The following is a 17935-nucleotide window of genomic DNA, read 5'->3' as shown; positions in this document are numbered from 1 at the left end:
CGTCCAATTACTGTTTTCTTTAAAGGAGTTTGGTGTAAAGCTCAGAATGGCTCGTCTACCTCTCCACAGGTACAAGAGTTCAGGACATTAAATACAAGATTTGACTGTTTAAACAAGTTAATATCTTAAAGATGTAGGCTATAATAAATCATATAAACATGAGCTTTGGGAGTCACCTTTTAATTCGGCATAGACCCAGTAAACTCTTTTTCTAAAGTTTATGTATTTTTTTGGGAAGAGAGGACAGAGTGAGATAAAACAGTATTAATAAAGTGTTATTTTATTGGGTTAAAGTTCTCTATTGTAGATTACATGTGAGCCGAATTCAGCAGGACACCAGACTGATTCAGAAAAGGTTTGAAGTTATTTCTCTCATGTCTGCAGATTTACAGGAAAGCGAGTCATCTTTAAATTAGCTCTTTTTAAATGGGAATTTGGTTTACGCAAAAAAAGAAAAAAGGAAAAGGGGGCCGCCCGGAGCAGCAGCCCGACAGACAGACAGGTAGAAAGGTAACCTGCCTTTAGAACAGAGCGGACTATAAAGACTGCAGCTTCACACTTTATTATCAAGTCAATCTGAAAGTTTAGCGACATTAAATGTTTTTACAGCGACAGAAAACAGGAACAGACGCAACAAAATATCCCAGAAAACTCTGTTTTGGAGACTTTGAGTCGACGCAGCAGCAGCAGCTTTACTTTACCAGCTCTAATGTGGCTAACAGCTCCAGGTGAAGGAGATCTACTGAGATCTACTGAGATCTACTGAGATCTACTGTGATCTGGTGTGATCTGGTGTGTTACCTTGAAGCCGCACCGCTCCGGGCTGGTCCTCCTGCTGCCGGAGCTCGTAGATCCTCCACAGAAACAAAAAGAGAGAAATAAAGCGGAGAGAGAGATGAGGACACTCCGAGGAGCCGCCATTCCTCCTCAAGTCTGAACAACTCTGAGAGGAGAGAGGAGGAGGAGGAGGAGGAGGTGTGTGTGTGTGTGTGTGTGTGTGTGTGTGTGTGTGTGTGTGTGAGGACTAGTGGTGAGACAGTATTCAGGTGTCTCTAACTTCAGTGAAAGTAATAAATACCCAGTAATGTAACTAAGTACATTGACTCATTCAAATCAAAATGACTTCATTAATCCGAGAAGAGAAATTCAGTGAGTTTGTTTTCTCTTGAACAATTAGAAAGCCTTTAATGAACTTAAGTTCACTTTTAACTTACTTCTACTTTAACTGGAGTATCTCAATTTGTATTTCTACTCCATTACAATTCAGAAGAAAATATACTTTTAAAAAAACTTTTAAAATATTTTTAGTTACTTTACAGATGCAGAAAATGTAGCTTGGCATGATCTAGAAATGGTGTTAGCTATTTATTTATTATTATTATTATTATTATTATTATTAATAATAATAATAATAATAATAATAATAATAATACATTTTGTTGATAAACGCCTTTCTAAACACTCAAGGACACTGTACAATAATTACAACAATTATAAATGTATTTTATTTATTTTTTATAACATAAAAAAAGATGACTACTGCTCTTTAATATAACTGATAACTTGTACTACAGCTCCACTACCGAGGTTTAAATAATGACAGTGATGGAATAATGACCACATTTATTATAATCATGATTTACAATATAATATAATGTATATTTTGTTGTTACATTTCTATTGTTTTTATATTTGTGTGTATACATTTTTTTTCTTTAAATTTATTTTATTTTAAATGTGTAATAACTGTTTTTTTTTTTTATTGTTTGTTGTAGCTGAGCAAAACTTCAATAAATATGCTTCAATCCAAAAAAAGTTTGCATTGAAGCAGAACTCCTGACAGCTCGACGCCCTCTGGTGGAAACACTGAGAAACATCATCATCATCATCATCATCATCATCATCATTTAAAACTGATTTATTTACAGAGCTGCATGTGTTCAATAATAAATAAATAAATGAAAAAGACACGTGGAAATACATGATCATGTAAATAAACACAGTAGAAGATATAATATAACTAAACAATTGTGCAATAATCAGATAAATTTAAAAAAAAACTCATCATGAAATGTTTTGTTGTCCTGCTTGTTTTCAATATAACAGATTTATGAAAAAGAGGTTACTTTTAATGTATTTATTTTTTAGATGAACTAAGTACATTTGCAGTTTTACTTGAGTATTTCCACACAATGTGTCTTTATATTTCACTACATTTAGAGGCAAATATTTCACATTTTACTCCACTTCATTTATCTGACAGCTTTAGTTACTTTTCAGGTCGAGATTTAACATGAAAAAATACGATAAGTAGTCAAAATGATTAGACTTTTTTTTAAATTAAACCTCAGCATAACAGTATATTAAGTAATTAAATGAGCCCTATCTTGAGAAAATTAAAATGCTGCTCACATAAATGCATCAATAATAATAATAATGCAATAGTATATTTGGAATAAAACAATCTGAATTTTACTTTTGATACTTTTCGTACATTTTGATGCTGATACTTTTGTACTTTTACTCCAGGAAAGTTTTAAATGGAGAACTTTTAGTACTTTTACTGCAGTAAGGGATCTGAATACTTCTGGTTAACAGCCACTTTTCTCTTTAGTCGTTGTTTGTTGCACAAATGTTCCGTCATTAATCATTATAGAAATCAACCTTTTGTATGCAGACAGAATAAAGGTATTTATGTTATTTGTGTTGGTTAAAGTGTCCTTTCTGTTGTATTTTATTTTGTTTGCTGAATTTTTGTCCAAAATCAAGGTTTGATTACCTGCAATTCAATACTGACAGCTGCCCCGGGGCTCTGGTGTGTGTTTGGTTTTTGGTTTGGGGGAAATCAGATTAATTATCAGCTGATCATAACAATATTAGCTTAAATTTATATAGCATTTCCTTCATTATTATTATTACTTAAACTTGAAGATCTATTTTGTAGAAGGGCCAGGTAAAAAAGGTTCTACTAAAACTAAAAATATGAGAATAAACAAATATTAAATAAAATGTTAAATAAATGTAAAAATATATTTAAAAAAATGTTTTATATAAAATGAATATAAAAAAAGATGTAAATATAAATAAATATATAAAATAAATATATATAAAATAGCTGTACATACATACACAAACATATATATTTATAATAATAATAATAATAATAATAATAATAGCAATACCAATAATTATTACTATTTTTGTTTTTGGCTTTAATGCACATCTGTATGTTTTTTTCTGTATAGTTTTATTGTTGTTAGTTAGAACTGGAACTATTTCATATAATACACAGTGTTACAGTATTTATAATATAGTAGTAATATAATATAATATAATATAATATAATATAATATAGTATTTATATATCTATCATAATGTTAAATTCTATATATTTGTTTTATGCAAATGAGCAGAATTCTGCATCAGTTCTTCAGTTCTGGAATCTGATGGAAACGTTCTGGAACGTCTGAGTGGAATTCTGACAGTTTATAAGAAGGTGAAGAGACCAAAGTGGACCAGATCAGATCAGTTAGAGAGAGAAGAAGAGAACAAACTGAGCAACGAGTCTAAAGAGAGGAAAGATGTTAAAGAGAGAGAGAGGAGAGGTGGAGAGGAAGACGCAGGACGAAGAGTCTGCTGTTGTGACTCAGCTCCGCCTGGAGAGGAAACTCTGTGATGTGGTGATCAAAGTGGGGAACGTCGAGTTCGAAGCCCACAAGATCCTCCTCTGTCGCTGCAGCGCCTACTTCTGGTGAGGAGATCCTCCCAGCACAGCAAACAAACACACAAACACACAAACAAACAAACAAACAAGCTGGTAAACAGATGCAGGTTATGAACTGATCACAGTGTCTGAAAATCAAAACTGTTTCACTTTATACTGCATTTATTTTAACATGTTCATGTCTGTATCTCACTGTTTACCCTATATGAATATTCTACTGTATATTTATTTTAAATTATCAGCTTCAGTATGGATTAAATCTCATAAAACAGTATATATATAACTGTATGTTCATTAACATTTTTGTCTTTATTTAGTTTATTGGGTTTATCTTGAAAAAGCTTTGGGATTTAGCTGCTGTGAGGTTCTGATTTAGTTACTTTTTGCTGATAATCTCCTCGGCCCTAAAGGTTCAGATGTTATAAAAGTGTTAAACACTTTCTAAAACCCTTCTGTCCTCTAAACCCTGCAGCACCCTCACAAAATGACCAAAAAAAAATACAAAATGACCAAAAAAAGACATAAATTAACCAAGAAAAAGACATAAAATGACGAAAAAAGGAAACAAATAGACAAAAAAGACATAAAATGACCAACAAAAGACATAAAATGACCAAAAAATGCACAAATTGACAAAAAAAAAGACATAAAATGACCCAAAAAAAAACCCTATTAAAAGACCTCTCCATTTTCTCTCTGTCTGTCATTGTGTCCATCTATATGACTCAATACTTGGTTGGGGCTGTTTGACTTCAACTACTGGAAATTTACTTTTCATCATATTCTAATGTATTGAGATGATCCTGTAGGTAGAACAGTTGACCTGATAAAGGCTTCGGTATGGATTAAATCTCCTAAAACAGTATATTTATCATCAACATTTTCTCTTAGTTTATTGGGTTTATCTTTGGGATTTAGCTGCTGTGAGATTCTGATTTAGTTTATTTTTTCTGATAATTTCCTTGTCCCTAAAGGTTCAGATGTTATAAAAGTGTTAAAGGAACACTCCACCGTTTTTTCATATCAAAACATGTTATTCGGTCAAGTAAGACGAGTTGATACAGACCTCTTGCGTCTCAATGCGTGCACTCAATCGCCCTGGCGACCAAACTCCAAACTCCTCCACGTTTTCCCTATTTAAATACAGCTACACGAGTAGTTAAACGACCAAGTATGGCAGTAATATCATCACTCCTGAAAAATCTTCTCCCCTCAGGAGTGATGATATTACTGCGCCGAGTCAAAGTGCTCCCAAGTGCTATTCCGCCATACATTATAGTTATCCTTTTTATCCGCTTAGAAAAGCGCCACGTTTTATTTTGTGTCGCCATACTTGGTCGTTTAACTACTCGTGTAGCTGTATTTAAATAGGGAAAACGTGGAGGAGTTTGGTCGCTTCTAACTGTCCATCTGTTTGGATCCTAATGAATGAACTGGGCTAAGCTAAGTGCTAGCCAAGTGGCGCCGCGCGCCAGGGCGATTGAGTGCACGCATTGAGACGCAAGAGGTCTGTATCAACTCGTCTTACTTGACCGAATAACATGTTTTAATATGAAAAAACGGTGGAGTGTTCCTTTAAACCCTTCTAAACCCTTCTAAACCCTCTAAACCCTCTGAACCCTGCAGCACCCTCTTCACCGGTGCCTGGGCCAAGCCCACCAAGCAGAGGTACACCATCCCCGGGGTTTCTCCTCAGATGATGCACCTCATCATCGGCTACGCCTACAGCCAGTCGCTCCCCCTGACGGAGGAGAACGTGGTGGAGGTCCTGGCCGCTGCAGACCAGTTCCTGGTGTCTGGGATGGTTCAGGCCTGCAGTCTGTTCCTGGAGGACCAGATGTGTCTGAGGAACTGCGTCCACATCTGGAGGCTGCTGGACTTCTACAGCCTCCCTGAGCTGAGGAACAAAGTCTTCCTCTACATCCTGAAACACTTTGAGGAGATAGTTTTCTCCACCCAGGACCTCCTGGAGCTGTCCCTGCAGCAGCTGGCAGCCATCCTGGAGAACGACCACCTCAACGTGAGGCGGGAGGACGTGGTGTTCGAGGCCGTCCTCCGCTGGATTAACCACCAGCCGGACCAGAGACGAGGTCACATCTCTGAGCTGCTGCCCAAGGTACCAAACACCACGCCACCAGGAGATGGAGCCAGTTATCACACACCTATCTGTGTGATAACTGTGTTCCCATATCCAGACTTCCATGAGTACACTTAAACGCAGTACACTATCCACACTTACTTAGTACGCAGATTTCAGCAGGTGAGTGTTGTTCCAAATCTAAAACTCCGTGGTGCACTTACCGGAAATTACGATTGCCAAAAACATCTCGCTTTGAGCGGCGAAAAAAATACCCTTTGTGTTGTTTAATCTTTGGTTTACTTCTACAATCCTGCAATATGGCTCCATTAACCCTCTGGAGTCCATCTATTTATTGAAAATACACGTTTTATTTACAGTAATAACTTTATTTATATATGATATGTAGACAAGCTGAGAAAGCCAGTTAAAGTTCAATCATAGGAGCTTTCACAGTGTGACATTTATGTTTCTAGACCATTTGTCTGCTGTTTTGTGTGTATAAATGTTAAAAAATGTTTAAAAAAGGTACACTTCCATAGACACCTGTGTCTTTTGTTTGTATTTTGGGTTCCTGGCAGCTTTATACTTTGTTAATTAAAATAAAATGTAAAATCCGACTGATAGCCAAGTTTGTGTGGAGAAAAAGGAGCCATGCATGTGATGTAAGGACAGACTGAAAGATGCTGAACAAACAGAAATTAATGCAGAGGAAGTTGACAAATTTGAACCAAAATCTCCTGGACTTCAGAGGTTTCATACCAGATTGATATCTCATCAGTCTGTTTCTAACTGTTTCTTCTTACCTGTGTCCAGGTGCGTCTCGGCTTGTTGAACGCTGATTACCTCAAAAACTGTGTGATGGACAACGTTCTGGTGAAGAACAGCATCGAGTGTGTTCCCATCATCAACGATGCCGTGACGGGATTTCTGGATTCTCGGAGTGGAACCTCAAACTCTGCGTCCAGTAACCATCTGAACCGGCCACGCCTGCCGTCTTCCATCCTATTGGTCAGCGGCGGCTCGGAGCGCAGCAGCTTCCGGGTGTACGACGCCCGGGCCGACCACTGGGTCACCGTGAGCGCCGGGGGGGTCCGCCGCACCCACCACGGAGCCGCCGCCCTCAACAGCCTCGTCTACTTCATCGGCGGCTGCACCGCAGAAAGGTACCTGAACACCGTGCAGAAGTTTGACCTCGCCACCGGCTCCTGCCACCAGGTGGCGCCCCTGAACTGCTGCCGCTCCGCCCTCAGCGCTGTTGTGCTGAACGGCTGCATTTACGCCATCGGAGGCTACAACGCACACGTTTACTGTGACACTGTTGAGTGCTACAAGCCTGAGACGGACTGCTGGACCATGGTGGCCCCGATGCATTCCAGGAGGTGTTCAGCCAGCGCCACTACGCTCAATGACAAGGTGGGTGCAGAAATACAGTGAGCTGGCTAAAAAAATGTGTTTCATTTTGTGTCTGAAGTGGAACCCATTTTAAATGTGACCAACTGGTTTGCAGGTGTACATTTTCGGGGGTTTCAACGGGCATCACAGCCTCTCCTCGGCTGAATGCTACGACCCGCGCACCAACCTGTGGACCCTGATCGCCCCCATGAGGAGCTGCCGAAGTGGCCTGGGGGTCGCTGCCTCCAGAGGCCGAATCTATGCAGTAAGTGTTAATTTATTAATATGAAGCTTGGAGGTTGATTTGATCTGACTGGAGTTAGTGTAGGACGGCCGACAAGAGACTGACGAATCTGTCATGGTCACAAGAAAGAAACTTTGGTACTGCATTAAATTATTTAGGCTCCGTTTACATGATGACGGTCTGAACAGAAGACGTAAAAGTGGCGTCTTCACTTTTTATTCTGCGTTTAGATGAGCGTTTTCAGGAGGAAATGCATATGGTGACGCAAAAGTATGTGGATTTGGATTGGGTATGCATGCCAGGCGGCATCATCTAGTCATTGTCTTATTTTTAACCTTAAAAGGATACAACTTATACTCTTTATATTCTCCCCCAAATGCCTCTAATGTCTGACAAATCCCAGATCCGACAGCATGTTATTTGTGGTTGATGGTGAGCGCCATCTGCTGGAGGGGCGCCGCCAGTCACCCTTGAGGGAGAAAAAAACAAAAAACAATAATAATTTTCGATGCCCATTGTCGCCCTCCCTACGTGTTCCGTCTTGAAAATGATAAATATTAACAAAATAAAGAAACAGATAAACGATGACATTTTGTGACTGTGACGTGTGCTCATTGCCTTGCCCCCCCTTTAGACGGTCAGATCGCTGTCACAGATCATTGCCTTGGCCACCTTTAGACGGTCAGATCACTGTCACAGAGGTCAGGTCCAGTGACAGACACATTATGTTTTGATAAATCTTGGAAGATGAAACACCATCAAAGCTCTCCGGTGCTCAGTATCGAAAGAGAAGAAAAGAGGAGGAGAAGAAGTCTCAATCTTTTTTTAAATGCCTTTTTGTGTGAAGATGTTTCATTTGTATTAGCTTGCTAGCTAGGTTGAAATAAAGCAACGCTACCTTAACACAGTTAAGCACATTTTTCGCGCTGTTTGCACTTTCATTGTCCAGCTGGGCTTCTTTGATAATTTACTTGTAAGTTAATATTTCTATAGACAGACAGTTGTATTATATAGCTGGTTGGCACCACGGGCAAACAGAAACAGAAGTTCCCCTCCATGAAACAGCAAGCGGAGCTGTTCAACACCAATGGATCTCACCGTGGGCACCAAACGGGCTAGAGCCGGCCCTGATCATGAGGTCACACTAGGGCCTTTTAGTGAAGCAGAGAACTTAACAGAAAATATACCACAAAATATTAAAAGTTTCCTGACTCTAGTGAAATACTCATTCCACACTCTTTCTTCCAGGTTGGCGGTATGATTCATGAGACCTGCCACCTGAGCACTGTGGAGGTGTACAACCCTCAGACCAACCGGTGGCACCGCGCCCCGTCCATGTCCGCCCCCCGCAGCCACTTCGGCATTGAGGTGGTGGACGACCAGATCTTGGTGGTGGGAGGATACAACGGCTACACCGACGTGCTAACCGTGGAGCGCTACGATGAGGAGGCGGGGCTTTGGTACAGAGCCTCGAGCATCGAGACGCCCCAGAACAGTCTGATCTGCTGCGTGCTGCACGGACTCACCGGCCTGGTGGAGAACTTGTTCCCTCGCGGTTCCCCGACGTTCCCCAACGCTGCAGGAACCATCTGACCCTCAGACCAGAACATCGACCGTCATGGCTTTTTAAAATAAAATATATGTAGTCTGGGTTTTAAAAGAAGTGCTGTTATTCCTGTTTTTATATATTTGGATTTATGATTCATTCTCATACCTACAAATATTATATAATAATTATATTATGGATACATAAATTACCCTTTTCTGCATCAGTATGGCAGATAACAGGGCAAGGCTTTGGAGTTTACACTGTAAAAAAAAAATGTCTGTAGATTTTAGGATGAAAAACTGCTAAACCATGAAAGTTAAAGACGTAAAATGATAAATGAGTTAATTCAGTTTCAGTAACAATGAAACACTGTGAATGTATAAATCAGCCAAAACAGTATTTTATTTTTTTACAGTTTTTTTTTACAGTTTTGTTTACTCCACTGTAAAATACACAGTAATATGTATTTAACGTAATATATATATACAAGCCATCACTGTAATTTTTGCATTTATTTTTTGTATAAAATACTTTTTCTCACTGTTAAATGTACTAAACACCATATCTCTAACAAAAATATACTGTAATATTTAATGGTAAAATCAGTAAAACATGGAATAAAATGGCAATCTTAAAGAATGAAATCAACAGTGCCAATATCTTTTTACCATAATATTAAAAAAAGGTTCTACCGTATTTATTACGGTAACATTCTGGCAACCACAGCTGCTGTTTTTTTTTTTTACCGTAAATACAACAGTTGTTTTTTTTACAGTGTAATTGAGCCAACTGGATTCATTATTTTTGCACAGATTGACAGAAATACTATATTTATATAATTGATTTAAATACTCTCTATATTTGGTAATTAATGAATTACTTTTTTTATTAATTGCATTTTTATTTTTATAGAAAAAAAAGCAGAGTTGGGTGTGTTGTAAAAATAAAAAAAAGCGTCTTTACAAGTCAATTCAAAAGGTTTTACTGGCCTGACTCATAATAAGGTTAAATTTAGGCTCATATTTAGTTTATCTCAGTTGTTTTCTGGTGTTCTGGACTGAATTGTTTCATCTTATAATAATGTGTCTTTACTTTAACAGGACTTACATGTTGAATGTTGAACACACAGATAAGGGCGTGTGCTGCCTGCTTTCCTCATTCCTCAGGTGTTGACGTCAAATGAGGTGACTCATGTGACATTTCTTTGTTCCTGTCCAGAGTTCAAGATTCACCACCGGATCAGACTCAAGGATTTTGCATTAAAAAGCCACTGAAAGGAGGACATACTGGGAACACTGGAATTACTGGAGTACTGGACACCACTTCAACTGCTGCTGATTTCACATTATTAACAGGACAGTTAGAGGAGCTGCAACTCAAAGTAAAGTAAATCTTTTTACTTCCTTGACAGACCAACTCCCTTGTTTGTGTGCTGTGTTTTCAGCTTCACTCGGAGAGAAAATGGCTTCCAGATCAGAGGAGGATCTCACTTGTCCTATTTGTCAGGAGATCTTTAAGAATCCTGTTGTTCTGTTGTGTAGCCACAGCTTCTGTAAAGACTGTTTGCAGGAATGGTGGACAGAGAAACTGATACACGAGTGTCCAGTTTGTAAGAGAAAATCGTCAAAGGAAGAACCACCTATTAGTTTGGTGATAAAGAACCTGTGTGAGACGTTCTTACTGGAGAGAGATCAGAGAGCTTCAGAGCCTCTCTGCAGTCTGCACTCTGAGAAACTCAAAGTCTTCTGTCTGGACCATCAGCAGCCAGTGTGTCTTGTCTGCAGAGACTCAAAGACACACAACAACCACAGATTCAGACCCATCGATGAAGCTGCACAGGATCATAAAGAGGAGCTCCAGAAATCCCTGAAGACCTTACAGGAGAAACTGAAGCTCTTTGGACAAGTTAAAGGAAACTGTGATCAAACAGCAGAACACATTAAGGTCCAGGCCCGACACACAGAGAGGCAGATTAAGGAGCAGTTTAAGAAGCTTCACCAGTTTCTACAAGAGGAAGAGGAGGCCAGGATCTCTGCTCTGAGGGAGGAAGAGGAGCAGAAGAGTCAGGTGATGAAGGAGAAGATTGATGCTCTGAGCAGAGAGATAGCAGCTCTTTCAGACACAATCAGAGCCACAGAGGAGGAGCTGAGAGCTGAACACGTCTCATTCCTGCAGAACTACAAGGCTGCAGTGGAAAGAGTCCAGCAGCGCCCCCTGCTGGAGGATCCACAGCTGCTCTCAGGAGCTCTGATAGATGTGGCCAAACACCTGGGCAACCTGGCCTTCAACATCTGGAACAAGATGAAGGACATGGTCTCCTACACTCCTCTGATTCTGGATCCAAACACTGCTGGTCCATATCTCATCCTGTCTGAAGATCTGACCAGCATGATATTTGGAGAAAAACAGAAACTTCCTGATAATCCAGAGAGGTTTGATACCCACCCCATTGCCATGAGCTCTGAGGGCTTTAACTCTGGGACTCACAGCTGGGACGTTGAGGTTACACATGGTGAACCCTGGGACATAGGTGTAATAAAGGAGTCTGTTCAAAAGAAGGGAAACATACAGAGTGGAGTTTGGGAGATTGAATTTATTGATGGAAAACTCAAGGCATCCTCCCCACCACACAAAGATAAAGTCCTCTCAGTGAAGAAGAGGCCACAGAGGATCAGAGTTCATCTGGACTTTGATAAAGGAAAACTGTCATTCTTTGATTCTGACACAAACACACACATACACACCTTCACACACACTTTCACTGAGAGACTGTTTCCATATATTGCCACCAAGATTCAACTGAAGATATTACCAGAGACGGTCTCTGTCACAGTGGGACAGCACACAGTCCCTTCATCAAGCTCAAGGCGTTGGTTTTAGCATTTTATTTCAGGTTGAGTAAAACTTCTCAGAAATGTCGTCGTTTGGCATCTCAGTGATACTATACATAGAAATGGGTTTCTGCCATAGGAAAGATCAACAATCTGTAATATGATTTCTTACAGTTTTTTGTTGTCTTTTTTCTTTTTGGGATCATTTTGTGTTGATATGTCATATTTTTATACTACGTACTAATTGTAAACAGTGTGTGCTATATATTAATCTTCATGGTAAACTGTTTCTGCAGTTAGTACACAAGAAATGAACAGCCTTCACTGTTTTATACTAACAGCAAATAACAGGAACAACTAGCAACAACACACAACAATGAAATTATGACTTTGGAAATCAACCAAACATAATAACAGTTAAATGTTTTTCTATTTTCTAAATATAAGTATATGTTTAACCTTTCACAATATCTGTTTCTACTGTAACAATAACAACTATGTTGATACTGAAAAGAAAAAAAATGTGATGATAATGAGACAAAGGTGGAAGTTTTATTATCTATGTTCTGTTTTAACTGAGTTACTCTGAGAAAAAGTAAAATCTGAAATGTGTCATTCAGGAACTGATGGGAAGAAAATAAGGAAGAAGACGATGATGATGATTCTGATAATAGGGATACCATTATTAGCATGAATGTTATTTTATTCCTTACATTAAAGATTAGCTAATGTTACATGTAGGTTTAGCCGTTTGATTTAAGGGAATATAAATCATTTTAGAAAATTATATATTTCTTTAATCTTGTTTTATGGGCAATTGCTAATTTTATTGTTCAGAGTTTTGATTTTATTCTGCACTGTTTATCAATTTCTAAAACAACTTAATTTTAAACAGTGAAGACTTCAGGTTTATTTTTTAATTCACTGTAAGTTACTCTGTCAGGGAAAAGCAGATGTGTAAACTGTATATAACTGATTACATGTTATCTTCTCTTTGTATTCTGAAACCTACTGGAGATGATTATTAATTGATGTTTGGAAATATAAAAACTAATAAAGGTTTGATGATTAGAAATAAAATGGTGTTTGTCAAAACATTTTTTCTTATGAAAATGAGTTAAAACTCAATTATTTGTAGTTGAGCCCAGTTTAAATGTTTGTTGCCAATATGCTGCCACAGAAAATGAGAGAGGCAGAGAGTTGTTGTAGTCTTTGAAAATTGGTTTTGACCGGTTATGTTTTAAAAAAAAACCTCTGTATTTATCTTTTAATCAACAAATCCCATATAAAATCTAAACCAGTAACGAATACATCTAGAAACCCTGGGACGAGGTGTAATAAAGGAGTCTCACTGAAGAAAGGGTGAAATTCATGGTCGTCTCCCCACCACACTGAACTTTTTAAACACTGGATGTTGGTTCAGGTTCCAGTCTGCAGCTGAATGCTGACCTTGTTGATGCTGCTGCTCATCAAATCATCAAATGGTGCAGACTCTGTAACTTTTACTCTCAGGCTCAACACTCTGGAAAAGGGGTTGTGCCGTGCCTGGACGCCAATTTAACCAGCTGCTGATTCCACATTTAAACTGGAGATTTACAGGAGCTCTGGCTCACAGTGAATGTCATTTTAAGGAAAAATCTTCTGAATGACTGGCTTCTGCTTTCATCGTTCTGCCTGGCAAACTCTTTCAACCTCACCTGTGAGCCTCCAGCCTCTCCTCCTGTATCTCCTTCTGCATCTCTACTATCGTCACCTGACAACAACAATCATCAGTTTTGATGATACGGTTATAGAGGAAAAAAACTTAGTTTCACAATTATCATGAGTATGGATCTATAAAATCACATTTGTAATCCGAGGTTTTATTGTGTTTTTCCCTAAATCTTTCATTGTTGGTGTTTTTTAACAGTTGCTGCCTTTCAACACACATGAAAATAATGAATAAAAATAATCAAAAGTGTATCTCTTTGGCTTTTTAAAATCTCTGCATTGTTGAGGTTCTACAGTTACAATAATAATAATAAAAATACATTTTATTTATCAGCACTTTAAAACTCAAAGACACTTTAGAAGATTATTGAGATCTTTGTAATTGATGAGGAGGATCTTGAAGCGTTGAGCGTTGAAGTCTCCCAGAAGAACAATAGAGTCCCCGAGTGGTTCCCCTTCCAGGACACCACCCAGAGACTCCAAGAAGGCCGGGTACTCCGAGCTGCTGTTCGGTGCATAAGCACAGCGAGAGACCTTCAGAGACCTTCAGAGACCTTCAGAGACCTTCTCCTCGCAACTTGCAGCCGCAAGGAGGCGACCCTCTCGTTCCTCGGGGGGAACTCCAACACAGCGACCCTCAGCTTGGGGCTTGTGAGTAATTTTTGCATTTATTTTTTGTATAAAGTACTTTTTCTCACTGTTAAATGTACTAAACACCATATCTCTCACAAAAATATACTGTGATATTTAATGGTAAAATCTTTAATTTATGCAGCATTTATGAAGTATTTTCTGATCAATTATATGGCAGAACAGTGTTTCTTTTGATGGAAAAAACTTTTATTTTTTACAGTAAAACATGGAATAAAATGGCAATCTTAAAGAATGAAATCAACAGTGCTAATATCTTTTTACCATCATATTAAAAAAAGGTTCTACCGCATTTATTACTGTAACATTCTGGCAACCACAGCTGCTGTTTTTTTTTTTACCGTAAATACAACAGTTGTTTTTTTTTACAGTGTAATTAAGCCAACTGGATTCATTATTTTTGCACAGATTGACAGAAATACTATATTTATAGAATTGATTTAAATACTCTCTATATTTGGTGATTAATTAATTACTTTTTTTATTAATTGCATTTTTATTTTATTTTTATAGAAAAAAAAAAAACAGTTGGGTGTGTTGTAAAAATAAAAAAAAGCGTCTTTACAAGTCAATTCAAAAGGTTTTACTGGCCTGACTCATAATAAGGTTATATTTAGGCTCATATTTACTTTATCTCAGTTGTTTTCTGGTGATCTGAACTGAATTGTTTCATCTTATAATGATGTGTCTTTACTTTAACAGGACTTACATGTTGAATGTTGAACACTCAGATAGGGGCGTGTGCTTCCTGCTTCCTCATTCTACTGATGTTAACCTCAAATGACTTGTGTCATGTGACATTTCTGCACTTTGTTGCTGCCCAGAGTTCAATATTCACCACCGGATCAGACTCAAGGATTCTGCATTAAAAAGCCACTGAAAGGAGGACATACTGGGAGCACTGGAATTACTGGAGTACTGGACACCACTTCAACTGCTGCTGATTTCACATTATTAACAGGACAATTAGAGGAGCTGCAACTCAAAGTAAAGTAAATCTTTCAACTTTCTTGACAGACCAACTCCCTTGTTTGTGTGCTGTGTTTTCAGCTTCACTCGGAGAGAAAATGGCTTCCAGATCAGAGGAGGATCTCACTTGTCCTGTTTGTCAGGAGATCTTTAAGAACCCTGTTGTTCTGTTGTGTAGCCACAGCTTCTGTAAAAACTGTTTGCAGGAATGGTGGACAGAGAAACTGATACACGAGTGTCCAGTTTGTAAGGAAATACATTTATTTAGAGATACACCTTGTAACCTGGCGTTAAAGAACCTGTGTGAGGCGTTCTTACTGGAGAGAGATCAGAGAGCTTCAGAGCCTCTCTGCAGTCTGCACTCTGAGAAACTTAAACTCTTCTGTCTGGACCATCAACAGCCAGTTTGTCTCGTCTGCAGAGACTCAAAGACACACAACAACCACAGATTCAGACCCATCGATGAAGCTGCACAGGATCACAAAGAGGAGCTCCAGAACTCCCTGAAGCCCTTACAGGAGAAACTGGAGCTCTTTGAACAAGTTAAAGGAAACTGTGATCAAACAGCAGAACAGATTAAGGTCCAGGCCCGACACACAGAGAGGCAGATTAAGGAGCAGTTTAAGAAGCTTCACCAGTTTCTACAAGAGGAAGAGGAGGCCAGGATCTCTGCTCTGAGGGAGGAAGAGGAGCAGAAGAGTCAGGTGATGAAGGAGAAGATTGATGCTCTGAGCAGAGAGATAGCAGCTCTTTCAGACACAATCAGAGCCACAGAGGAGGAGCTGAGAGCTGAACACGTCTCATTCCTGCAGAACTACAAGGCTGCAGTGGAAAGAGTCCAGCAGCGCCCCCTGCTGGAGGATCCACAGCTGCTCTCAGGAGCTCTGATAGATGTGGCCAAACACCTGGGCAACCTGGCCTTCAACATCTGGAACAAGATGAAGGAGATGGTCTCCTACATTCCTCTGATTCTGGATCCAAACACTGCTAGTCCATATCTCATCCTGTCTGAAGATCTGACCAGTGTGAGATCTGGAGAGAAACAGAAACTTCCTGACAATCCAGAGAGGTTTGATCACTACGCCATTGTCCTGAGCTCTGAGGGCTTTAACTCTGGGACTCACAGCTGGGACGTTGAGGTTACATATGATAAAAACTGGGCCATAGGTGTGATGAAGGAGTCTGTCTTGAGAAAGGGTAAAATACCAACTGGCTACTGGGAAATGTGGTGTCTTGATGGAAAACTCAAGGCATACTCCCCACCACACTTTGAAAAAGTCCTCTCAGTGAAGAAGAGGCCACAGAGGATCAGAGTTCATCTGGACTTTGACAAAGGAAAACTGTCATTCTTTGATTCTGATACAAACACACACATACACACCTTCACACACACTTTCACTGAGAGACTGTTTCCATATATTGACACCTTGAGTGACCTCTCAATGAAGATATTAGCAGAGACGGTCTCTGTCACAGTGGGACAGCACACAGTCCCTTCATCAAGCTCAAGGCGTTGATTTGATCTGGGAATGCAGCATTTTATTTCATGTTGAGTAAAACTTCTCAGAAATGTCATCGTTTGGTATCTCAGTGATACTAAACATAGAATTATATGCACAAAATATAACTATATGGGTTTCTGCAACAGGAAAGATCAACAATCTGTAATATGATTTCTTACAGTTTTTGTTGTTGTCTTTTTTCTTTTTGGGATCATTTTGTGTTGATATGTCACAATTATAGTATAACTACGTACTAATTGTGAACAGTGTGCGCTATATATTAATCTTCATGGTAAACTGTTTCTGCAGTTAGTACACAAGAAATGAACAGCCTTCACTGTTTTATACTAACAGCAAATAACAGCAACAACTAGCAACAACACACAACAATGAAATTATGACTTTGGAAATCTACAATCAATCAAACGTAATAACAGTTAAATGTTTTTCTATGTGCTGATTTAAGTATATTTTTAAACTTTCACATTATCTGTTTCCACTGTAACAATAACAACTATGTTGATATTGAAAAGAAAAATAATAATGTGATGATAATGAGGGAAAGGTGGAGGTTTTATTATCTATGTTCTGTTTTAACTGAGTTACTCTGAAAAAAGTAAAATGTGAAATGTGTCAATCAGGAACTGATGGGAAGAAAATAAGGAAGAAGACGATGATGATGATTCTGATAATAGGGAAACCATTATTAGCATGAATATTATTTTATTCCTTACATTAAAGATTAGCTAATGTTACATGTATAAATATGAATAGCCTATTGATTCAAGGGAATATAAATCATTTTAGAAAATTCTTGTTGTGGGTAATTGTTAATTTTATTGGTCAGAGTTTTGATTTATTCTGCACTGTTAATCAATTTGTAACAGAACTTAATTTTAAACAGTGAAGACTTCAGGTTTATTTTTTAATTCACTGTAAGTTACTCTGTCAGGGAAAAGCAGATGTGTAAACTGTATATAACTGATTACATGTTATCTTCTCTTTGTATTCTGAAACCTACTGGAGATGATTCTTAATTGTTGTTTGGAAATATAAAAAATAATAAAGGTTTGATGATTAGAAATAAAATGGTGTTTGTCAAAACATTTTTTCTGATGAAAATGTGTCCACAGGTTGCGTTAAAACTCAATTATTTGTAGTTAAGCCCAGTTTAATTTTTGTTGCTAATATGCTGCCACAGAAAATGAGGCAGAGAGTTGTTGTTGTTTTTGAAAATTGGTTTTGACCGGTTATGGTTTTTAAAAAAAAATCTGTATTTGTCT

At 38.4% G+C, this 17935-nt stretch overlaps 4 protein-coding genes across 4 annotated transcripts in view; 3 read left to right on the top strand and 1 right to left on the bottom strand.

Moving 5' to 3' along the window:
* Positions 1-953, bottom strand: part of il17rd (interleukin 17 receptor D) — a 40372-nt gene extending 39419 nt beyond the window's left edge. Inside the window, exon 1 of the mRNA XM_059329306.1 lies at positions 802-953. Within this exon, the coding sequence (XP_059185289.1) occupies positions 802-921 (120 nt within the window). The 5' untranslated portion in view covers positions 922-953. The remainder of the gene's footprint in view (positions 1-801) is intronic.
* Positions 954-3601: 2648 nt separating this feature from the next.
* LOC131968433 (kelch-like protein 10) lies at positions 3602-9080 on the top strand. Its single transcript, XM_059329310.1, has 5 exons — positions 3602-3751; positions 5351-5840; positions 6618-7217; positions 7312-7461; positions 8689-9080. Exons 2-5 carry the CDS (start codon positions 5421-5423, stop codon positions 9031-9033), a joined length of 1515 nt encoding a protein of 504 aa, XP_059185293.1. The 5' UTR covers positions 3602-3751; positions 5351-5420; the 3' UTR covers positions 9034-9080.
* Positions 9081-10369: 1289 nt separating this feature from the next.
* On the top strand, positions 10370-11869 carry LOC131968136 (nuclear factor 7, ovary-like). Its single transcript, XM_059328879.1, has one exon. The coding sequence runs from the start codon at positions 10451-10453 to the stop codon at positions 11867-11869; it is 1419 nt and encodes a 472-aa protein (XP_059184862.1). The 5' UTR covers positions 10370-10450.
* Positions 11870-15110: 3241 nt separating this feature from the next.
* Positions 15111-17113, top strand: LOC131968430 (nuclear factor 7, ovary-like). The gene has a single exon (XM_059329308.1). It carries the CDS (start codon positions 15249-15251, stop codon positions 16665-16667), a length of 1419 nt encoding a protein of 472 aa, XP_059185291.1. The 5' UTR covers positions 15111-15248; the 3' UTR covers positions 16668-17113.
* Positions 17114-17935: the final 822 nt, after the last annotated feature.

The sequence above is a fragment of the Centropristis striata genome, chromosome 3 (genome assembly GCF_030273125.1).
Source record: "Centropristis striata isolate RG_2023a ecotype Rhode Island chromosome 3, C.striata_1.0, whole genome shotgun sequence".
Lineage (NCBI taxonomy): Eukaryota > Metazoa > Chordata > Actinopteri > Perciformes > Serranidae > Centropristis > Centropristis striata.
The sequence above is the reverse complement of the archived record's forward strand: the minus strand, read 5'-3'. Positions and strand labels throughout refer to the sequence as shown.

Bases quoted from the DNA above. Each gene is read 5' to 3' on its own strand.
- LOC131968136 (XM_059328879.1), top strand. From the start codon at position 10,451: ATGGCTTCCAGATCAGAGGAGGATCTCACTTGTCCTATTTGTCAGGAG.
- LOC131968433 (XM_059329310.1), top strand. From the start codon at position 5,421: ATGATGCACCTCATCATCGGCTACGCCTACAGCCAGTCGCTCCCCCTG. The intron at 5,841-6,617 runs GTACCAAACACC...ACCTGTGTCCAG, and splicing joins TCTCTGAGCTGCTGCCCAAG to GTGCGTCTCGGCTTGTTGAA. The intron at 7,218-7,311 runs GTGGGTGCAGAA...ACTGGTTTGCAG, and splicing joins CCACTACGCTCAATGACAAG to GTGTACATTTTCGGGGGTTT.
- LOC131968430 (XM_059329308.1), top strand. From the start codon at position 15,249: ATGGCTTCCAGATCAGAGGAGGATCTCACTTGTCCTGTTTGTCAGGAG.